The sequence below is a fragment of the Geotrypetes seraphini genome, chromosome 2, assembly GCF_902459505.1.
Source record: "Geotrypetes seraphini chromosome 2, aGeoSer1.1, whole genome shotgun sequence".
Taxonomy (NCBI): Eukaryota; Metazoa; Chordata; class Amphibia; order Gymnophiona; family Dermophiidae; genus Geotrypetes; species Geotrypetes seraphini.
The window spans coordinates 339,086,599-339,111,425 of record NC_047085.1 but is presented as its reverse complement, the minus strand read 5'-3'; the positions used below and the strand labels follow the sequence as shown (position 1 = coordinate 339,111,425).

The following is a 24,827-nucleotide window of genomic DNA, read 5'->3' as shown; positions in this document are numbered from 1 at the left end:
CGGTATATTAAATAAAATTAAACCATAAACCATACTGCCCTGTTAAATGCCACTGAATATTGGTGGCTGGCCCACTGAGAGTAATTTAAGAGGGCAGGAGCCTTTCCTGCCCCCTTAAACCACTTTGATTATTGACCTTTATTTGGTTTTTTCTGGTGATATTTTGTTTTCTTGTAGTTTTTTGAGCTTTATTGTTCTCAAGTCCCAACATGCCAATTCATACCTCGTATATGTGTAAGTTGCTGCATTGATTTTTAGGTATTGACAATGGCAAAATGGCATATACACATTCATTGCTGCATGTACTTCAGAAAAGGCTCTTTATTGGCAGATCCTTTGCAAAAATTGACACAACCTGACCTGGATGTCTCAGTTCTTATGTGTATGCTCTTTCTAAAATCTGCTTTTGTATTAAATGGCTTAGCTTTACCCATGCTGCTCACCCTTCAAGCTTCAATTACGGGGATGATTTGATGAAGATTTACAGTATAATTTATTGATAGTATTTCTACAATTTAGATTGTAAGCTCTCCAGGAACAGGAAAATACCTATTGTACCTGACTGTAATTTGCTTTGAACTACTACTGAAGAGGCATGAGCTTAAAAGAAAACAATTACCTCCTTCGGTGCTCGCTGAGATTTGTTTCAGTTCCTCCAAACCATGAACATTAAATAACATTTCTGACATGAGTATCTCTCTTACATCTTCAGTAAAGACTAAAGCAAAGATTTCATTTAATCTCTTGGCTATGGCCTTGTTCTTCCTGGGTGTCCCATTTCTTCTTTTATAATCTAATGGTTTTACTCCCTCACCAGCTCTTATTTTGAGTTTTGTCTCTACAACAAGCTTTTTTTTTCCCCCCAAATTCTTTTTGTTTGCCTTACCATTTGTTTTACATCTAACTTGCAAGTATATATATATATATATATATATATATATATATATATATATATCAATTTGAATCCATTTTCTGGTTTTGAAAAATGTACTTTTGGCTATAACTTCTTTTAGCTCATACTTGGACAGACTGAAGGTTCATCAAGCCCAATATCCTGTTTTCAACAGGGCACAAGTACTTGGCAAGATCCCAAAGAGTAGAAAAGATTTTCTGCTGCTTATCCTAGGAATAAGCAGTGGATTTCCCCACGCCATCATGACGGCTTATGGATGTTTGTTTGAGGAAATTATCCAAACTTTCTTTAAACCCTGCTTTCACCATATTCTCTGGGAATGAATTCCAGAGTTTAATTACGTCAAATGAAGAAATATTTTCTCCAGTTTGTTTTAAATCTACTACTTAGTAGATTCATTAAATGCCCCCTATTCCACTGATAATATTGATCATTTAACCCTATTTGCTGTTTTCTATCTTTTAACCTGTTCTTAATCCATAATAGAACATTACTTCTTATCCCATGACTTTCTGCAATTTCTTCAGAAGTCTTTCATGAGATACTTTCTGCTGGAATTGTTGACATGGAGAGGAAAATCATTGCAAATGTGTCGCTCGTGTATTTTAGGGTCAGGCTTTACTGTTAAGACGTGAAGCAGCAATGTAGTTATTGTGTGGCTGAGCATATCATAAGCTGATTTAATTTGCTGTTATAACTGAGTGCATCGGGTAGAAATGGGAGCTGAAACCAGCAGTTACATCATTGGTCCAGGACTAAAATGGAGCCTAGCTCCTGAGGCATTATGCTGAAGGGGTGAAACATGTCCCTTTTTGCACTCTCTTCATATGAACGTTCATATATTCATTTCACAAATATGAGAAATTTTGTCACTAGGTCACACAGCCTAATGAAGTGGATTATAGTGCAAAAAGAAAGCATCAAAAATAAAAAAAAAAGTCGAGTGGACAAAGATATTTATCATCTCACATTAAAGTTCAAAGAGGCATTGAGACAATCCCTGTTAAAGAAAATGACTTGTCTTTGCCTTGTCATGCGCATCAGTGAGAACTGTTAGGTTTTGCTTCACCAAGATCTGTGAGTGAGCAAGCGAATCTTCTTTAAAAGGGAGATAATGAAAAAGTTCTAGCAGCTACAGAATACTGGTCTCAGAGAAAAGTAAAGTTCTAGTTTGTGATACCACTGAAGAGAATCATTGGAATCAGCTCCCAGAGACACTGCACTCCATATCTTCCCTCTCTTCTAAAAAAAAAAAAAAATTGGTACCATAGTTAGAATGTGAGCCTGCCGGGACAGATAGAGAATATACTTAGGGCTCCTTTTACAAAGCTGCGCTAGCGGTTTTAGCGTGCGCTTAGCGCGCGCTAAATTGACGTGCAGGCTAGACGCTAATGCCAGCATTGAGCGGGTGTTAGTTCTAGCCGTGTAGCGTGGGTTTAGTGCACGCTAAAATTCTGCGTGCACTAAAAACGCTATCGCAGCTTAATAAAAGAAGCCCTTAGAGTACCTGATTACATTGTGAACCCTTGTAAACCACTCAAATGGCTGTGTTGATTGGCTGTATATCAAGTAAGAAATAAACTTGGAACTTAGTCAAATGCCTTTTGAAAATCCAGATACATAATACTGACCAGTTCACCTTTATCCACATGTTTATTCATCCCTTCGAAGAAATGTTGTAGTACCTGGGGGTACTGATAGATAGGACCCTGAAACCGTCAGCACAATGTGCGGTGACGGCAAAGATAGCAAATAGAATTTTGGGCTTGATAAAGAAGGGAATCATGAGTAGATCGGAGAGGGTCATAATGCCGCTTTATAGAGCAATGGTCAGACCACACTTGGAATACTGTGTCCAACACTGGTCTCCCCACCTAAAGAAGGATATAAAACTGCTGGAGAGGGTGCAGAGACGATCAACGAAGTTGGTAAAAGGTATGGAGAACTTGAACTACAAAGAAAACGACTTAGAAAACTGGGACTGTTCTCCCTTGAGAAGAGGAGACTGCGAGGGGATCTGATTGAGACTTTTAAAATAATAAAAGGAATCGACAAAATAGAGCAGGATAAGAAGTTATTTACGATGTCAAATGTGACTAGGACAAGAGGTCATGGACTGAAGCTGAGGGGGGACAAGCCCAGTACAAATGCCAGGAAGTTCTGCTTCACACAGCGGGTGGTGGACACCTGGAACGCTCTCCCAGTGGAGATTGCTGCGGAACCCACCATTCTAGGAATTAAGGGCAAGTTAGATGCACATCTCCTCGAAAGACGCATAGAAAGATACGGGTGACTAAGTTTTCGCCAGGTTACACCTGGCCGGGCCTCCGCGTGAGCGGTTCACTGGACTTGATGGACCTAGGGTCTGATCCGGAGATGGCAGTTCTTATGTTCTTATTGGTTAGGCAAGATTTTCCTTGACTAAATCCATGTTGGTTTTGTCTCATTAATCCATGCTTATGTATATGTAATATAATTTTGTTTTTTTATAATAGTCTCTACCATTTTGCCAGATACCAATGTAAGACTCACCAGTCTATAATTTCTCATATCACCTCTGGAACCCTTTTTAAAAATTGTTGTTAAGTTGGTCTTCTGGTGTCATCCTGGATTTTAAAAATAATTTACTAGCAATAGTTCCGCAAGTTCATTTTTTCAATTCTGTCTATACTCTGGGAAGTATACCATCAGGTCCAGATGATTTGTTACTTTTCAATTTGTCAAATTTTAACTATACCAGTTGTTTGGCTTTCCTTCTGCCTTTTTTTAATGTTTGGAATGGATCTTGTTTTAAGCACTATTCTTGTTTGGAGAAGTAGCCTAATAGTTAGTGCAGTAGATTATAATCCTGGGGATCTGGGTTCAATTCCCAGTGCTGCGTCTTATGACTCTGCACAAATCACCTAACTCTTCATTGCTCCAGGTGCAAAAAAACACTAAACCTGGATTGTAAGCCCAGCTAGGGATAAAGTACCTGCATATAATGTATACGAAAAGTGCTACATATCTAATAGCTCTGTAAAAATGATTACTACTTATAGTAATCCCTTCTTATCCTTTCCAGTTGCTTCTTTGAGTTTTTTTTCTCAACATTTTCCTCATTTTATTATAGTCTCTCTTTTGAAAAGTTATATACTAATGTGGACATAAATAAATTAACCACCGCTGGAGCTACTGCTAGTGGCCCATTATATCCAGAAACAATACCAATTTGGATCTTTTCACTGGGTAGTGCTTGAGAAATTGTGAGTGTCTGAATGCTGGGGAGATACAAGACGATGTCTTAGACAATGTGAACAAAAATGGATATATTTTTTGATACTCTAGTGCTCTATTATTTAAATGCTAAAATTGAATGGACGGAATTTTTTTTTTTTAATGAAAGTCTTTTAAAGTAAGCCTCATTGCTTGCTTCCTTTTTGATTGGTTGACTACAGGCTATTGTGGAATACAGGCTATGAGAGGAGTGTGATGACGTGTAAGGCTTAAATCTTGGCTTCTCAGTGGACCCACCACCATTTTAAAGGTGTGGTGGCCTTGGAGCAGCGAACAGTGACCTAACCCCTGATGTGGCAAATAGCAAAACTGGGATTCCCCACAGGGAAGGTTTCACAGTCTTTTGTAGGATTTATGACTGTTTGAGAATTGAAGAGTGACAGTCCCTGTGAAGTTCAGCTAAGGGCTCCTTTTACGAAAGCGTGTTAGGGCATTGAAGCGTGGAATAGCGCACGTTAAATTGTCCCGTGCGCAAGTTGCTACCGTCTCCTTTTGAGCAGACGGTAGATTTTCAGCTAGCGCTATAGCGTGCGCTAACCTGGTGCGTGCGCTAAAACGCTTAGCGCACCTTCGTAAAAGGAGCCCTAAGTGTACTCTATACATCTGTGACATTACGATTGTTCCCTTGTGTATGCAATTTCTACTTCATCTTAAACTGGATTATAAAAGTATATACTTTAAAAGGGAGGTGGTTCTGTAAAAGTATTGTTAAAAATAGAGGGATTTTTTTGACTGTTGATAGCTTTTGCTCTTTGCTCATGACTGGATGACAAAAAAGCTATGTAGCAGAATGAAGTCTTTATTTTCTTTATTTCTTTAGATGAGTCTTCCATTCCCCAATTCAATGAAGAAACAATTGTATTTATGATTTTCTGCGTATTTTTTTTCTTGCTCTCAACATGGGGCGCCTTTTAGCACACGCAGGAAATTACCACGCGCTATGCTTCTAGAACTGATGCCAGCTCAATGTAGTATGCGCTATTCCGTGCGTTAAAGCCTTAGTAAAAGGAGCCCACAGTCTTTTGGACCCATCTAACCAGTCAGGTTTTTAGGATACCTACAGTAAATATGCATGATTAGAATGGAGGTAGTACATGCAAATTTATTCCATGCATATTTGTTGTGGATAGCTGAAAACCTGATTGGCTAGGTGTGTCCTGCTTTGCTCTGGTGTATAGTAATAGAAATAACCCATTATTATTGTGTTGCCAAATTTGTTAGCTTCCCCTATATCTGTAATTTCTACCATTTCATCTATCTATTCATTTTGGCCAGGCAGATGGTAGTATACCCAGCGGCCATTTTCTTCCCTTTTAACCCTTTGAATTTCTATCCATTACAATTACACAGTTCATTGCGTTTCCTGTAAGCAGTGGTGTAAGGGGTGTGTGGGGCATTTTGCCCTGCAACGCCATCTAGGTGAGGGCGCTGGCACCCATCCTCCTCTCTGCCCTCTGCTACTTCCCCACCCCCCCTCCTCCCACTGCCGCACACACATGCCGCTTCCCTTCCCTGTACCTCTGTAACAAGCAGCAACCCTCAACCCCTCCTTTATAAAGCCATGCTAGTGTTTTTAGCGCCAGCTGTGACGGTAACATCTCGGACATTAATAGGAATTCTATGAACGTCGGACCTGCTACTGCGGAGGCCGGCACTACAAATGCTAACGCGGCTTTGTAAAGGAGGGGTTAATTAGTATCAATCATGCCCCTGAAATGCTAAATGAATCTAAACTAGATAAAAAGGCTTTGTGGGTCAGGATAAAGTGTTTGTTAACAATGTGTAAATACCTACAATTGCACCTTACTGTACCTCTCTTTTCCAGACAGGGTTGACAGTGTTACATATGATCTTAGACCTCTTCTCCTGTCCGTGGTGAGGCAGGGCTGGAAATATACTGTGCTTTCCAGGCTGAATGGATATCTTCAGATATGGATCTGGATTGAAGAACATTCCCTTCTTCAGTCCCAGAGCCTGGAAGTCTAGCAGGAATAAAATATGCAGGTTACTATCTGTTTCACACACTCTTTTTTTTTTTTTTTTGTAAATCTTTATTCATTTTCAAATATTACAACAAGTGTATAATAGTCAATCAGAAAAATTTTAACAAATCACTTGACAATATTACTTATACTCCTTAAAATATATAAATATAAAAGAATCCCTTCCCACCCACCCATATATTAATATAACTAAGTTATATATATATATATATATATATATATATATATATATATAAGTTTGGGATAAGAGAGCTAGTGTCGATACCGAGCAGCTCTTGGAGGTAAATCCTAAATGGTTAAATGTGCTTATGTTTATAAAAGTTTTGAAAATTAATGTTTGGATATAATATGAAATAAAGCTGCGGCCAATATTTGCCCAACTGAACGATATCATAATTTATTATTGACAGGAGTAGTGACAGGAGAAGCAGCCTCCTGTCACTGTTGTCAGGGTTTCTGCAATTTGGGGAGGGTTTCATTTTTTTTTTTTAATGGCACAGATATTTTGCATGTATTACACAAGCAAAATATTTGCCCAATAAAAAATAATGGAAAAAAGTCCCCCTCCCCGACAAAGTGCCCCCTTCCCCCGAACCAAAAAATATGGCAGGAGGGATGCCCATTCCCTCCTGCCACCAGACGCTAAACAAGACGCCCCCCCCCCACATGTGAATATGGCAGGAGGGAATCCCACTCTCTCCTGCCATCGTATCCCCCATGCTCAAAGTGATATATTAGGAGGGATGCCCACTCCCTCCTGCCATAGGGTCCTCTAGGGTCGGGTTGGGTCTCTCCCAGACCTATCAAAAAACCCGCAGACCTACCGACAGGTCTACAGCAGTCAGGTTTGTGGGATCGCAAAACCCATTGAAAATAGCCAAGCAACGTAAATGAATCAATCGCTTGGCTATTTTGCACAGGGCATTACTAATTTGCATGGCCGGATTGGAAAATGGGTGATTGAGGGGGAAAACACGCAGTGGGCCATTTTGTGAATCGGGTCAGTTAGCAGCGATCCTGTGAAAACAAGTATAGCGATGATCGCTGACTTTAGTGAATCAGGGCCCTAGTGGACAATTTTTCCCCTATTGATATCCTCTCCCCAACTCACCTAGCCACCTGGCAGTGACATTCCTGGCACATGCATCAAGGCTTCTTTCAAACCTCTACAACACTGGGCTTTGACTCTGGCCATTAGGTGTCACTGTTTCACCGTGAATGGGACTCCCTTTCCCTGAATCCTGTATGGTGAATATCCAAGGTCCCTATCACTGGCCAGCTCAGGGAAAGGAAGACTTGTATGGGAAATGAATCCAAGTATTCTGCACATCAGGTTGAATCCAAGGAAGGGAATATTAACATCCAAATGCTAGTCAAGGTTACTGTAATTCAATTAAAAGGTGTTTATCTTTTTTTATTATTATTTGTTGACCTTGGCTACCATACAAATATTGTAATAAGGGGGGCGGAGCCTGGCTGCCACGGAGATCGCACGCATGCTGTAACTGCTCCTCCACACCATACCCGAATTTCACAATAAAGTGCTTTTTCAAACATAAAAAACAAAAATCGCCGCTACCGCTGAAACCATCTTGTATTCCGCGCATAATATGTCGCCTCTAAAACCGCCGAAAACGGAGTCTGTCGCACCTGCGCCACTCAGCGGTAAGAGGCCCAAGCCTGATCCGAGCACACCAGAGAAAATGGTGCCAAAGGGAGACGAGGCCTCATTCGCCTTGCTCTTAAAAGAAATGCGCTCAGTTCGGTCAATAGTGCAGGAGCAGATCGAGGAAACAAAACTTCTCAGAGGGGAAATAGAGGCGCTGAACTCCCAATTCGTCGATGCGCACCACCGCCTCGACGCCCTAGAAGAGAAAACGGCTGATCTGCAGTCCACACAAGCGCTGGTACAAAAACATAACAAAATGATCATCACCCTGCAACGGGACATCGAGGATCTTTCTAATCGTAGCAGAAGGTCTAATTTGAGAATCATTGGATTACCTGAATCAGCAGAGGGCTCTGATATGATCTCCTTCCTGTCTGATTTTCTGCCTACAACGCTGGGACTAGCTTTCTCTCCTCCATTAGAAATAGAACGAGCTCACCGCGTGCCCTCTCATCTCTCTGCACATGCTACTACACCTCGTCCCATAGTGGCTAAGCTGCTTAGATTTCAACACACGCTGCAGATTCTTACAGCTGCAAAAGTTAAACCCCAGCTGCTTCACCAGGGCAGGAAATTCTTCATTGTTCCAGATCTGGCTAAGTCTACAGCATTGAAGAGAAAGGCATTTCTGTCTCATCGTCAGGAGCTCAAAGACATAGGAGCCAAATACGGTCTTATGTACCCGGCCAGGATGAAAGTAACCTACAACAACCGTACTACTTCATATACAGATCCAGATGAGTTAGCAGCCTTTCTTGACTCTTTAAAAATGCGCTGATGTGTAGGGCTGCTGATGGTTACATCTGTTTTTTCTCCCCTGTTGATGTAAACTACATTCAATTGTTTTTCTGATAAGCACACCAGCTTCATGTTATTGCTATTGTATGGGTGTGGGGTTTGCTAGTTGTTTCATCTGTGTTATATCTCTGTGCTCACAGGAGCACCCTTAAACTGTTTTACTATATGCACAACAATGTGGTCCCTTATGACTACGTTGTGTGCTGACATTTCTAGCTTTTTCTCTTTTTTCTCTCTTTTCTCTGCTTTCTGACAGGAGTGTCTTTTTTACGCATTCTCCTTGCTACCTGCTTTTCCTGAACATGGGTAACATTTGCTATATTACAGTACTACACACTAAGGATTATGGCTGACTTGCATGTTTTTTCTTTTAATGTGAATGGTTTGAATCACCTCATTAAGAGGAAAAAGATAGCTAATTATATTTCCAATAAACACCCAGATGTGGTTTTTCTGCAGGAGACCCACCTCCCACCTGCTGCCGCTCTAAAATTCCAACTCAAGGGATATTCCACTCATCTATATTCTCCTGCGACTCAACGTAAGAAAAATGGGGTATCAATATTGTTTAATGATAAACTTTCTCCTATCATTCATTCCTCTAAGACAGATACAGAGGGCAGATGGTGTTTGGTGCATGCTGCGTTGCACTCAGTGGATTTTGTGCTCCTTAACATATATGCTCCAGTTTTAGATCACTCAGAATTTTTTCAAGACCTTCAGCTGGCATTGGTAGAATATGGATCACGTTCTCTGATACTAGGAGGCGATTTCAATCAAGTTCAAGATATTTATATTGATAGATCATCATCCTGTAAACCTTCAAAATCCAGGTCCTTCACAGCCTTACATGCCCTCAAAGACGCCTTCTCTTTGGTGGACCCTTGGCGACTGTTCAATCCAAAAGGTAGGGAGTACTCTCATTTTTCACCACCGCATAATACCTATACAAGAATAGACTTCTTTCTGCTATCCTCCTCTCTTATTCAAGACCTGACAAACACCATTATTCATCCGATCTCTCTTACAGATCATGCGGCCATTTCTCTGCACTTACTTCTCTCTGTCCCTCGCAAAGAGTCTTCCTCTTGGAGACTAAACAATGCTCTACTCTTAGACACTGATATAGCTGACAAAATTAAATCCTTTACTACTGAATTCTTCGAACTTAATTCTAAAGATCCTGAGATTTGCCCTTCCATTGTTTGGGAGGCTTACAAAGCCTCACTTAGAGGTGAACTGATCAAACTTGCCTCTTGGAAAAAGAAACAATCTATGCAAAAAGAGAAGGACTTAGAAACCTCTATCAAAAAGTTAGAATTACAGCACATATCTGACCATTTACATGACCCGTCCATACATCAACGTATCCAAAATCTTAAATACGAATACAATACTCTGGTTTCTTGTACGGCCAGGCGAGACATTTTTATTTCAACCTCGGGTCACTACATGGGTGACAACCTCAAGGGTCGCCCTTTGGCTAGATATCTTAAAACTAAATCTAAACGTTTACATATTACGGCTGTTCAGGACCCATCAGGGCAGATGGTCAAGACCAGGTTCCTGATCTCCTCTCAATTTGAAAATTTTTATGCTACCTTATACAAATCCGAATACTCTGCTTCTGATTCAGGGATAGACTCTTTCCTTGCCTCCCTGGTCCACCCGACCTTATCGGACTCTAAAAAATTGGAACTAGATTCTCCTATAACTATACCTGAGATAGAAACTGCAATTTCATCTCTGCCCAACGGTAAGGCCCCGGGTCCCGACGGTTTTACCAATGAGTTTTTCAAACAATTTCGCACTATCTTGGCTCCTCAGCTTCATACTTATTATGAATTTCTCCACTCCACTCCGGATAAACAATTCAATTTTACGGAGGCCACCATTGTAGTCATTCCCAAGCCTGACCGAGACCCTACCTTGGTTAAAAACTTTCACCCCATTTCTCTTCTTAATTTAGATTATAAGATTATGGCAAAACTTCTTTCACTGAGACTCAATAAAGCGATCCCCTCTCTAATCCATAAAGATCAAGTAGGGTTTATTAAGCAAAGGTTTATAGGTGATAACTTGCGCCTCTTCCATCATATTAATGCTCACGCCAAAACACTTTCAGATCCTGTAATTGGCCTGGCTATTGACGCCGAAAAGGCCTTCGACCGTGTGGAGTGGCCATTTCTTTTCCGAATTTTGAAGTGGTATAACTTTGGTCCATTCTTCACGGAGTGGGTTGAAGCCTTATATCGACAGCCCACAGCTCGCATTTTAATTAATAACTCTCTTTCTAATAAGTTCTCACTCCACAGAGGTACTCGCCAAGGCTGCCCACTTTCGCCGTTATTATTTAATTTAGCTCTGGAACCTCTTCTTTCTGCCATTCGACAATGCCCCACAATTAAAGGTATTTCCACCTCTACTCGCCACATCAAATTAGCAGCATATGCTGATGATGTCCTCCTCTTTATTCGGGATCCTGCTGGTTCCCTCCCTGCCCTCGTTGACATCGTTTCTCAGTACTCCCTGCTCTCTGGATACTCAGTCAATTTGGAGAAATCGGAGATCTTTCCTCTTAATGATCATATCTCTCCCTCAGATCTCACTCATTTCCCTTTTCCATGGTCGCGTGGAGCTGTGAAGTACCTGGGTGTTTTAATACATAAAGATCCAGTTCATGCTCAAAATCTAAATATATCTAAAATTAAAAACTTAATCCTGAGCACAACATCTCGCTGGTCCCCACTCTATCTGTCTTGGTGGGGCAGGATTGCCTCTATCAAAATGACTCTTGCCCCTCAAATAAATTACACCCTCTCAATGCTTCCCTCTCTATGCAGAAAGACATTTTTCCATTGGCTGAATACGAAGATATCTGAATTTGTTTGGAATAAGAAAAAGCCTCGTATTGCTCTCGCCAAGCTGAAAGCCTCTAAGATTAATGGTAGTTTAAACTTACCAGATTTTTATCTTTACTATATTGCATCATTGGCCAAATATGGAGCTTATTGGATCACTGATCCATGTCCCCAGGATCCACCAGCCTGGTTTGAGATGGAACGTTTTTTATGTGCACCTCTACATGTCTCCTGTTTGACAACAATTCCAGTCCCTAGACAATTGAGGAAGTATTCCTTGTTGAGTGCAACGCAGCATGCCCTCCACCTATTGGAAGCAATAGCAGAGATTTCAATTAAAGATAGCCCATTCATGTCCATCTGGAACAATCCCAAACTCCAAAACAATGGGAAGTCTTTTTCATGGAAACGATGGCAGCGGGCTGGGTTGTGGTTTCCTCACCAAATAACTACTCTAACTTCTCTTGTTCCCTTTGATACACTCTGCTCTGCCTACTCGTTGCCTCCTTCTACCTATTCACAATGGCTTTCCCTTACTGGAGCAATATCATCTGCGTCTCTACAATTTGACTTTCTAACATCCATTCACACTATACGCCACTGGTCCACATTGGCTATATCAAAAGGCAAAGCAATATCTTTATTTTATAGTATTTTAAGAGACCACTCCTTCACCTTTTCCTCTCACTCCATGAAACATTGGGACTCCATGCTGACAACCCCGCTCTCTGAGGTTGACTGGGATCTTTTTTGGTCCTCGACAAATCGTCCCCTCCTATCCTCCAGAGTCTCACAGTCAATGTTCTTCATTATGTGGAATGCAGTATGGACTCCTTTTCGGATGTGGAAAGCTAACCTAAAACAAGACTCTATATGTTGGAACTGTATGAAAGATCCCGGAACTCTTGATCATTTGCTTTTCCATTGTACTCCAGTTCGTTCCTTCTGGTCTTGCATTTGGGACACCATAAAACATATTACTAACTGCTCAGAAGAAATTTCTTTGGACATTATAATTCTTCGATCTCAACACCCCTGCTTTGCTCAGTCGAACTGTCCTCCTAAACTCATTGATACTATGTTTGTGACTGCCCTTATGCACATCTTGAAAAATTGGAAGACCTCTTCGTTACTAGACTATACTTTTTGGTGGAACTCTTTGAGCATGTATCATAAATTTGAATCATATGCATATGAAAAGAAAAATATAGCTCGACTTTCCATGAACTTGGTGCGATGTAACTCACCTTGGAGATTCTTGGACTCCTATGTTCGTTCTGTCTCATAGACACTCCTGTCTTCTTCTTCTTCTCTTCTTCTTTAGCTATATTCTCCTCTCCTTCTTCATTTATTTCTTCTTCTTATCTTTTCTCTCTATTTTCTCTCTCCTATTCTTTCATAAGCAGTTCAAATACTCTGGATTTTAGAATGTTTTGATCCTTCTATTATAGACTGTAGCTGAATATGTGTTATATTAAGCGTTTTTGTTTCGATGTTTTGAATTTGGACTTGTATTTGGACTGCTTCTTGTATTTTTTCATAAAACTCAATAAAAATATTGAACTAAAAAAAACAACAACAAATATTGTAATAAGTAAACCACAACTATACACATTTTAAACTCCTTTTCATATATTGATACTGGGTAGGTAATGTTGAATTGATGATATGTTTGATATATTCTGAGTGACGAGCTAAATACATTGAGGTAAATTTACAGTGGTGAGACCAACATTTAACTTTAAGAAATTCATTTAAAGTTAATAAGATTATCATCATCAGAAAACATATAGATGCTCCACAGTATCTGAAACAGGTAATACAATTGTATAGCACATTGCGCCAATTAAGATCTGAGAATGACAGGTGTCATGTCTTTTTTACTAGATTTAAGTAACATTCACTATGCAGAGATGACAGCGTGTGCTTTTCCTTTAAAAAGATTCTTTAATATGGAACAGGCTTCCTGGATACATTCATCTTTGTTCTGCTTTTCAAGAGTTTAAGAAAACACTGAAGACACATTTGATGCCTGAGTTTAGTAATGTGGGTTTCTTGTGCAGACTTTCTTTTTTAGTCAAATTTTTGTCTTTGTTTTTAAATATTAGGTATGTTTTTATTTTAAGTCACTTAGGGCCGGATTCTGTATAGGATGCCGCTTAAGCGGCTTTTGAGAATCGCATAAGAGCATCTGTCCTGATGGACAGATGCCTAACCCTTTTTTAACCATCCCAATTTTCTAATCAGCGTCCGTGTCACAGGCGCTGGTTAGAGAACCGCATTGCCGCTGAGCTGATCATTGCAAGGGAATCTCCCTCCAGCGATCAGTTTAGGGGCCGAGGCCAGGAGCCCATTCCTTCGCGAATTTGGCTGGCAGGAGGGATGCCCACTCCCTCCCGTCGCCACCCCTGAACCCCTCCCCCCCCCCACTGTCCACAGCAGGAGGGATGCCCTGAAATATTGTCCGGAATGTCCACGACAAGAGGAGTGCCCAATTCCTCCTTTTGCCACCTCCCCACTCCTGCCAGAAACCTCCCTATTCCCCCACTCCTGAAGATCAATGGCAGGAGGGGTCATCACACCTCGCTGTTTTATAAAACTTCTGCTAAGCCTAACAGTATATTGTAATTCAAATTTCAAGTTTATTTAAAATTTCATATACCGCCCAATTTAAAAGCAAACAGAAACATAAAGGGAAACAGGGTAGAATTATCAAGTAAAAAGAAAGAACATATAGGGAAAAGACAAAAGGAGGGGTGTTAACAAGTAGAATAAAACTATGTAGCCCTGAAAAGGACATTTAGGTCTTGAAAGCATCAAGAAAAAGAAATGCTTTTAATTTCATCTTCAAATGGTGAAGAGCTGCTTCTTCCCATAAGTGGGCTGGAATATTATTCCAAAGAGATGGAGTGCTGACAAAGAAAATGGTAGACTTCATTGTGTTGATACACTTCAAAGACGGGATAGATAAAAGATTTTTAGAAGATGATCTTAAAGTCTTAGAACTATAGGGAATAAGAAGATTATTAATAAATTCATGTGCACTTGACAAATAATCAACAGTCTTTGACATAAGAGCCACCTTTGATGCAGAAGGAAACTTCTTTTGCTGGCTGGCCACTAGCCGAAGAACAAATTGCTTCTGTTCTTCATCTTTTGTCAAACTAATATTGTATTTTTCAGTGAGGCTTATCTCTCGTTCTGCTGCATCATTAACAATAGAGAATGATACGATGGCTGTTACCTGCGGGTAACCCGCCGAAACAGGAAGAAAAAAAAAAAAATGGTCACCGCGGGTACAGGGACAAGGCCATTCACTGCCCCATGGAGCGGTGAATGACCTTGTCTCCGCAGTCAAGTGAAGGATTGCGTGGTCCATCAGCCCCCTCCCTCCCAATCGCCGATATCCGGGCATCTCCCTCCCACCCTTCCCCTCACCTTTGCTGGTACGTTTCATTTTTCTTGCCTCCGAGGCGCTGCCCAAGCCTATCAACAAGTTGCGCACGGCTGCTTAATACGTCTCCTCTCCACACTGCAGTGAGCCTCTTTCTGTTTTTCCCCTCCCCCATCCACCCTGAACCGGCTGTACAAATTGGCTGAAATAAACCACGCTGCCCCTCCACCCGCTCTGTGCTTGGTTTCTCCTACCCCCAGAAGCGGAACGTCAGTGAGCTTTGGGAAAAGCGGCTCTGACCAATCGGCTGAGGGTCCTGCTGAGCCTGCCAATAGGCAGCGTCCAAATGGGCTAGGCTATATACTTGAAACAACGCCGGTGGACGGTGCGAGGCTCTCCGGGGAATGGGAAAATGAAGGAGCTGGGGCTGAGAGGTAAAAGCAAATACAAGGAAGTGGGGAAGGCATGGGTCTGTGTTTATAGCGAGGGCGCTTTCTCTTGCTTTTCCTCCTAATGGTTAGCATGGCTATGTTGCAAATCTTCACATGTCAGTCTTGTATGAGAATTTGTTTGTTCTGCTAGAGGGTATGGTAGTGAAGGGGTGCTGTGTGCATGGAGGCTTTGTTTGTCCTGTGAGGGGTTGGGGATGGTGCTGTGTGTATGCCAGCTGAAGATCTCTTTCTCTAGTTCATCAGCCAGAACATTGATTTATAAAATGACAATAGTACAGAATATTGTTTCTTTTTATACTTTAATAAAATAAGTTCAGTATAAAACTATATGAGGCTTGTGCGAATGGGATCAGATGGTTTATGGGGATAGGTACCGAGCTCATGGGGATGGGGCGGGGATGGTGACCAAGCTTGCAGGGATGGGGCGGAGCTCGTGGGGATGGGGTGGAGACAGGGACAGATTTTTTTTCCCCGTGTCATTGTCTAATTAACAACACTCAGTTTGGTTGCCTGATTCCAAAGTTCACTGGAAACTGGATCGTCAGTCTACTCTGTGGGATGTTTCTTCAGGAATATTTTTGCTTTTGTTGATCCTCCTTCGAACAAAAAAAGACTGTGTTACAAGAATTTTAAAGGCCACAGGTTCTGTGTCATCTGTACGTATGAGATGTCGGGAAATGTCTGGCAACATGTTATTATGTAACGTGGATGCTGTAAATTTTGTACCATTCGTAGCTTTGTTTCTGGTGCGATTCCATCATTTAAAAAAAAGTACTGCTAGGCGCTCAGACAGAAACCATAGATGTCTGGAAATGGCTGTGAGTGCATTGTTCACAACAGTTATATTTGGATGTGTGTTCAATGTCATTGTATGGAACCCTAACTCCCATTGGCGCTTCATTGCACTGTTGCATTGATAAGTCATCGTGCTATCATCTGAAACTGTGTTCTGAATAGGAACATCCAGTCCACAAGGCAGTCTAGCAGTTGACAGCTGACAGACTGACTTCCCAAGGAACTAGTTTTCGGGTGCAGATTGCAAACTAGACAATGCCATACAAACTGATTATTCACAATCGCCTACATACACAACACACAAGTAAACAGTGCATGCTGAGGTGATCTCTAAATATTGTCTAATCAAGCTGAAATTTGACACATGAGCTAGACTCACCAAGTGGACAAAAATAAGCCTTGTGGAGACAAGATTTGACGAGGCTGATTTTTTTTGCATGTGTGGACCACCCTACTGTACATGCACAACTTGATTGACAAGTGACTCCTCCTAATTGATGCAATGTGACACGACTTAAAAGTTATGCACACAACTCGGAAACATGATTCTGTACAGAATGTGCACCAGTTGCAGTGGGGACTTTGAAAAGGGGCGTGGCCAGGACGAATATGAGGCATTCCTAAAAGTTAGGTACATTGCTATAGAAAGTGCCTGATGTGCACATTACATAGTCACAGACATTTAGGCCTGGTTTTAGCTGGCCTAAATACCTATGCACAATTCTATTCTTGTAGAATTGCCCTAAGCGCCGTTCTAGTCGGTACAAATTTTTTAGGCACAATACCTATAGGATCTGGCCCTGAATGTATAACTTTTTTTCTGCCTCCACCCTGCTCCTTAAACCATGCCCCCCTGTTAATATGAACAACTAGGGGCTAGGGGCGAGGCTGGGGCATGGTGTGGACATAATGGGGCAGGGATGGGTGGAACTGGGCAAGCCAAAGAGTCTGGATTCTACATACGTAAAATCTGGTAACCCTATGAATAACTGCCATTGTGCATTTAAAATGGCCAAATATCTTTTTTATGACTATATTTTCCTGTAGTTGTTCATAAACCTTTGCTATTTAACTCAAAGTTTGTTTTTTAGGATATCCAGAATGAACGTTAATGTGATCGCTTTGCAGACACTGAGCCATGGTGGTCAAAAGGACAAGTTTAAAAGTCACTCTTACACTGCTATTAATCAAGGAGTTACATGTTTCTAATCATATCACCACCATGTAATGCATGCAGATATAGACAATACTGTTTCTTAGCCAGCTTAGGGGCTATTTTCCCCCAGGAAAGGCTAACTGTTGCTTATTGCATCTCATCTAAAGATCGGGCCTGACTGATGTAATCATTAAAGAAGGAATCTGTGCCACCATCACACAGTATTGTAACCAGGCAACTGCATTCCATGATTTTTAGAAAGCTGCTTCCATGTCTACGCAGAGAGGGTAAATATACGTCCCCATCCCCACCCCACCCACACACATCTAGCATTCTAACTGCTGCTCCCTCTGGATATGGAGGAACATGGTTGTGCAGTCCTTCTATTTTACAAAAGGCTTTGATGGAGCCTCCTGTGAAATAATATGGGAACTCCTCACATCTTGACATGGACTTTGGAATTCCCCCTCTGTACAGCCTTTCTAAAATATCACTCAGAGGTATTAGGTCAGGGATGTCAAAGTCCCTCCTCGAGGGCCGCAATCCAGTCGGGTTTTCAGGATTTCCCCAATGAATATGCATGAGATCTATTTGCATGCACTGCTTTCATTGTATGCTAATAGATCTCATGCATATTCATTGGGGAAATCCTGATAACCCGACTGGATTGCGGCCCTCAAGGAGGGACTTTGACACCTCTGTATTAGGTAATGATTAGAAAGCTTTTGACATAATGTGACTGGTCACCTTTCAACCTATGTGCATCAGCATATATAAATTATTGTAATGAAAACTATAACATACAAAGGAGCCCAGGCAACAGTACAATGAGCAAAGAACAGGGCTGCAGATACTTTGCCTGATGTCCATATTCTGCATAAAACACCTTTCAAAATCTATCTATATGGATATGCTGTCATGCCTACACACTCATTAGTGTATTAATGAAGCATGAGGATGTTTTGTTTACCTTGTATATAAAATCTTGTAGAATACAAAGAAACATTACTTTAGTTTTATGGAGAGAGTCTCAGTTTTAACCCTATACAGGCAGTTCCCGGGTTAAGAACGAGTTACATTTTTTAAGCTGTTCTTAAGTTAGATTTGTATGCAACTCAGAACTTGTAGATTTTAAGATTCTTGCAGCTTACCTCTGCTCCCAGCTGACAAAAGGGCTAAGAAGGTACAGCATGCACAACCTCCCACTGTTCTTAACGTGGCCTTGCAACATTCCTGAACCTGCTGCAGAAGAAGTGTAGGAGTCTATGCCACTGGAAATACTGCTGAGTGAAATCATATGAAGCCACGACCATGTTCTTAAATACAAGTCGTACTTAAGTCAGGCGTCTGTATCTTGGGAACTGCCTGCATATATATTTTTTTCATTCTGTAAAAGTATTAGTTTACAGTTTCTTTGTAGATAAGTCAAATTAGTGATTTATTCCTAATCTAACCGCACGTAAATATGGGTTATGCAAGCTGAAGTCAATAAAAAGGTGCATTTCTATATAAACTCCTTTTGTTTATTGATTCCCCTCTCCCTAGTTAAATGATTTACATACTGTTCTTTTGACAATGGACTTAAAGAAATAAACAACGGATTCACGCTGGCCACAATTACTTAAGAGAGCTGAAGGACACAGAAGGTTCAGAAAGCCATATCTGCCTCAACCCAGAAAATTTCGAATCTAAACACAGAAAAGTGCTTTCACGCAACTGCACAGTGCTTTAGTGTAGGTATAAAGGGAAGGCCAGAATCCACAGATGAACCGATTATCATACAGGCAAGCAGGGTTATGGTGGCATCCGCAGCCCACCACCTTCAGAAAGCTCAATATAGCGAGGTCAGAGACTTGCAGTCCCTCTTGGAAACAGACTGCTGTGAGAGTACTGGATTCAGTACCGACATTTCTCCAGTCTTACCTTCTAAACCCATTAAATTTTACAAATAAGAGCAGGGATTGTACCTGACAGTGAAAAGCTGATCAACCTCCGACTTCCTTGTCCTTGGGCCACTTCTTCACTGTTGATGTTCTTGAAAACCTACAAAAGCAGGAAAAGAGAATGATGTTAGGGCCTCCACAACTGCTTAATGGCTCTCATTCCTGAAGTCCGTCAGTACGAATCAATTACAGGCTTGCATTTAGACAAGAGCAGTATTGATCTAAACAAGCTCCTATTAGGCTAATGGTTTTACCAGAAAAAAAAAAAAAATGTAATTGCCTTTGAGGAGCTGCCTTTTCTCAGAAATGCAGTTTACATGTTAGATGTCTGGCGTTTTAATGCTGCACGAATGTCTAACTACATAGAAAGGAAATAGGAAGAGCAAACTACACACAAAGGGAGCAATTCTATAAAGTGTAATACACGTAACTTAGGCACCAAAATGCTGGGTGCTAAGCGCATATTTTGTAATGGGATCTGAGCATCCATATTTAGGTGTACCCGCTTCATGCCATGTCTATGGCAGGCATAAATGCAATGCCACACTATGGGGTCCTTTTATTAAGGTGTGCTCACCGATTTAGTGCACGCTAAATGCTACGGCATTCATTATATTCTATGGTTAGCACACCTTAATAAAAGGACACCTATAGCATGTAAATGACACTATTCCAGAGCATGTGCCTATAATTGTGGAAGATGCCCTTGCCCTGTCCTCATGCACCTTTATACTATGCAAATTGTTGGCTAAAATTCTAGAATACCGACTAGTGCCCAGCTAGCACTTACGAGGGAGTGCTGAAAAGCTCTCAGCCCAACCAACTTCCTAAACTCTAAGGGGCTTATGATCAAAAAAACGTCCAAAAAGTGGCCTAAATCGGTACTTGGGGCAATCAAAAATCCAGATCGTCCAAGTACCAATAATCAAAGCTGGTTTTAGACGTATCTAAAACCAACTTAGGCCTTTCCCCTGCCTCTAAACGCCTAGAGGAAAAGAGGCATTTTTCGAGGAGGGGAAAGGGCGGGAGGTGGGCCGACTTAGACTTAGTTGTACAGCAAGTAAAACCAAAACCTTTAACAGATTGCCTAGTCGGAACTTATACGTTTTGACGTAAACCAAGTCAAAACAGGTATAAGTTCTGAAAAGGAGCCGCTGAGCTGATCGCGGCTGCCCCGATCAGCTCAGCGGCCCCGGAAACCTGCCCCCCCCCCAACCACAACGATCGCGGCATCTCTCCTGCCGAGGGTCACAGCAGTTCGGGGGGAGGGGGATTGCAATCATGGCAGAGGAGATGAGATCGTTGTGGTGGGGGGGGAGGGATGCATTCTGTAACCGGTGTTGTTTTTGACAGACGCTGGTTACAGAATCCAGCTTTTCGGTGAAGGATTGGCCCCTCCTTCACCTAAAAGGTCTTGTTTTGGGCATTTGGGACTTAGGCTAGTTTATGGTTGATAATGTGTTGTAAGGTCAGATGTAGTGGTGGTTTGGGCGTTTAAACTGAACGTAGAGGTAGACCATTCTCAAAAAAAGCCCCTCATTTTGGAGGTTTTTTTGAGAATGGACATTTTCCCTGATGCTACCTTCAGCATTTAGGGCCTTAGGCCAAAAGGGGACTTAGACGGGTTTTTTTTAAATTATGCCCCTCCATGCGTTATTTTGCATCATAGCTAGAGTGTTATCTTATTTTATGTGTCAATTTGCAGAAACGAAATTCCATGTTTTGACACTGTTTCAGATTACTGATTGAATAATATCCATGTCATTCTCTTCTTGGTTGGCCTGAGAACTCTTTGGCACCCTTTGTATGTGTGAATATCGGTTCATAGACAAAATCGCGCGAGACAACGGCGCGCCGACAACTGAGCGCATGATTGATGGTGCGCCGAAGAAAAGCACTATTTTAAAGGGTTCCGACGGGGGGTGTTGGTGGGGAACCCCCCTATTTTACTTAACAGACATCGCGCTGGCGTTGTGGGGGATTTGGGGGGTTGTAACCCCCCTCATTATACTTGAAACCAAACATTTTGCCTGTTTTTTAGGGAAAAAGTTCAGTTTTAAGTATAATGTGGTGGGTTACAACCCCCCAAACTCCCCACAACGGCAGCGCAATGTCTGTTAAGTAAAATAGGGGGTTCCCCACCAACACCCCCCGTCGGAACCCTTTAAAATAGTGCTTTTGTTCGGCGCGCCATCAACCTTGCGCTCAGTTGTCTGCGCTCAGTTGTCGGCGCGCCGTTGTCTCGCACGATTTAGTCCCGTCACCGTGAATATGTAACATCCAGTATTCTAGAAGCTGAGCACACAAATGGCATGTATAATTAGATTCTCAAGCTATAGAATGAGGGGGAAGTGTTATGCAGTCTGCTTCTCACCTCTAGCATACTTGTACAGGCAACATAGCAGGGACGAGTGGGATTTGATCCTTATTTAAAAGACTGTCCAGATAAGGTTCTGGTTAGTTTTGATTTACCTTGGAAGTAAGATATCTGAGCAAGAGGCCTATGAGTATAGTTCCCTCTAAGCCAGGGGTGTCAAAGTCCCTCTTCGAGGGCTGCAATCCAATCGGGTTTTCAGGATTTCCCTAATGAATATGCATGAGATCTATTTGCATGCACTGCTTTCATTGTATGCTAATAGATCTCATGCATAGTCATTGGGGAAATCCTGAAAACCCAACTGGATTGCGGCCCTTGAGGAGGGACTTTGACATCTCTGCTCTAAGCCGAGTGGGAGTCCTCCAACTGTATTGCTCCCAGTGGGGGCAGGGTAGGGTTAAAATAATTGTAGCCTCACAAACCCTGCCACATGGCCCTACCCTGCTCCATCCCCATCCCCGCTTTGTTGCACCTACAGCCTCGCCTGGCTCCACCTCGTGTCCCGCCCTGTTCTGCCCACAGCCCCTCAAACCCTCATCTTCTTCCCTGACAAGCTACGGCCATGTCTGGAGGGCCTCGAGCATGCGCGAATGTGTGCGACATCATCTGCGCGTGCTCAGAAGCCCTCCAGATGTGGCTGGAGTTTATCTTGGCTTTCCAAAACCCGGACATACTGCCAGGTTTTGGAAACTCCTTTCTGGAACCCAGACAGTCCTCTAAAAAGAGGACATGTCCAGGTTTCCCCAGACATCTGGTAACCCTAGGGTAGGGTGATGCTTCAATATTGTGCTTTCAATCACTAGGAACATAAAGGCTCCCTTGAGTCCTGCAGAACTTGCCTACCCCTCACTATTGAAAAGGCAGTGCTTCTCAACCCACTCCTTGAGGCACACCTAGTCTCGTTATGTTTTCAGGATATCCATGGAGAATGACATAGTGAAAGAATCTGTCCCCATCCCCACGGATAACTAAGATGAGTATGAATGGGCATAGCCACTGACCCTCAAGCCTTGCATTGAAGAATACTGGAGTAGAAGGACTGAGGTTGAGATAGACACTAAAGAATGCCAGTCTCTGGTATCCAGAGCAGATATTGTGATGTCATAATGCCTCATTCCACCTATGCCCCAACCTCATCAGTGATGTCACAATGGGTTCATTATCCTATATTTGGCTCAGATAACAATCAGAGTATGAATGGGCACAGCCACTGACCCTCAAGCTTTACATTGAAGAATACTGGTGTAGAAAGACTGAGGTTGACTTAGACCAGAGGTACCCACACTTTTTTGGCTTGCGAGCTACTTTTAAAATGACCAAGTCAAAATGATCTACCAACAATAAAATTTAAAAAAAAACCACAAAGCACACTGTACACAGAGAAAATGTTAATTAGCATTTATATTCAGGGTTCTTTTTTCAAAGAGGTCAAGGCATATGACTTTAAAATATGCAATGTCACCTCAATAACAACTATACAAAAATAGACAAAATAGACAAATATACCCCCTCCCTTTTTACTAAACTGTGATAGCAGTTTTTAGCGCAGGGAGCTGCACTGAATGCCCCACGCTGCTCTTGACGCTCATAGGCTCCCTGCGCTAAAACCCGCTATTGCGGTTTAGTAAAAGGGGGCCATAGTGCAAAATATAGACAGCAGATATAAATTCTCAAAATGGACACATTTTGATCACTAAATTTAAAATAAAATCATTTTTCCTACCTTTGTTGTCTGGTGATTTCATGAGTCTCTAGTTGCACTTTCTTCTTCTGACTGTGTATGCAATATTTCTTCCCTCCTTTCTGCCTTCTGCATGCTTCATCACCTCCAGACCTCATTCCATTCCCCAACCAACATCTCTGTCCTTCCATGAGTCCAACTTTTTCTTTCTCTCTCCCTGCCTGCCCCCCTGCCACCCGACACATTCCATTCCTACCCCCCTTTCATTCTTTCTGTCTCCATGCCCCCCTTTCTTTCTTTTTTTCTGTCTCCCCTTTCTTTCTCCCCAAGCCACCACCGGAACTGTCGTCTGGAAACAGGCTCCCAAGCCACTGCCGACGTCTGGGAACAGGCCCCCAAGCCACTGCCAACATCTGGGAACAGGCCCCCAAGCCACCGCTGCTGTTGCCGCCGAGTTCCCTCTGTTTCCTGATGCTGCAACTGACCAGCAGCCTTCCCTCCGACGTCAATTCTGACTTCGGAAAGGAAGTTCCAGGCCAGCCAGGCAGCGATTGGCTGGCTCGTAACTTCCTCTCCGACGTCGGGGGAGGAGGGAGGCTGGCTTGTCCGGCGCTTCTGTAGTCGCTGCTGGCCTGTTGTGGCATCGGGGAACAGGGAGAACGCAAAGGCAACGTGAGTCGATCATGGAGCCCAGGATGGGCTCCGCGATCGACTCACGTTGCCTTTGATCGCAATCGACCTTGTAGGCCCCCCTGACATAGACACTAAAGAATGACATGGGACGATTTCCCATGGTTATCTGCAGGGAAAGGGATGGTGACAAATTCTGTCACAGTATCATTCTCTGTCTATGAGATAGATTTGCCTATTCATTGTGAATATCTTGAAAACCCGATGGGACTAGGTGTGCCTCAAGGAATGGATCGAGAAGTACCGCTCTAAGGGTCAAAATCTAAAGCTCAAGCCTCAACCCGTTTAGAATCACAAATGTTTTCAAAGGTACATCAACATGGTTTTTATTTATTGTTTAATCAGTGTCCATTGCATGTTCAAAGGAAGCAATTATACAGTATCCCACAGATTCTATGAATGGCATTCAAATTTGTGCACAATCCTGAGAAATATGCACAAATACATTAGATTGGAGGAGAGTATGGCACAGTGGTTATATCTACAGCCTCAGCAACCTCAGGTTGTGGGTTCAAACCCTGCACTGCCCCTTTTGACCCTGAGCAAGTCACTTAATCCTTCACTACACCAGGTACATTAGATTTATTTTAAAAATTTCTATTCCACCTATCAACTAGGTGGATTACACAGTAAGCAAACATAAAATGTCAGACCTACAAAAAATACAAATACAAATAAAAACATACTAAAATACAAACTCAGTAAAAAATTAATGCAACAAGAATGATCCCAAGAAAGAAGTACATCAAATCAGTAATTCCTTATTAATAGAAGGCTTTTACAAATAAATGAGTTTTCAGTAATTTTTTGAATGATCCA

General features: G+C 42.0%; 1 protein-coding gene across 1 annotated transcript in view; it reads right to left on the bottom strand.

Annotated features, from left to right (window-relative positions):
* The window catches only part of HECW1 (HECT, C2 and WW domain containing E3 ubiquitin protein ligase 1), a 318,284-nt gene that overhangs the window by 213,724 nt on the left and 79,733 nt on the right, over positions 1–24,827 (bottom strand). Inside the window, exons 4-5 of the mRNA XM_033932848.1 lie at positions 19,285–19,360; positions 6,002–6,171 (exon numbers count right to left, since the gene is read on the bottom strand). Coding sequence (XP_033788739.1) covers positions 6,002–6,171; positions 19,285–19,360 — 246 coding nt within the window. The remainder of the gene's footprint in view (positions 1–6,001; positions 6,172–19,284; positions 19,361–24,827) is intronic.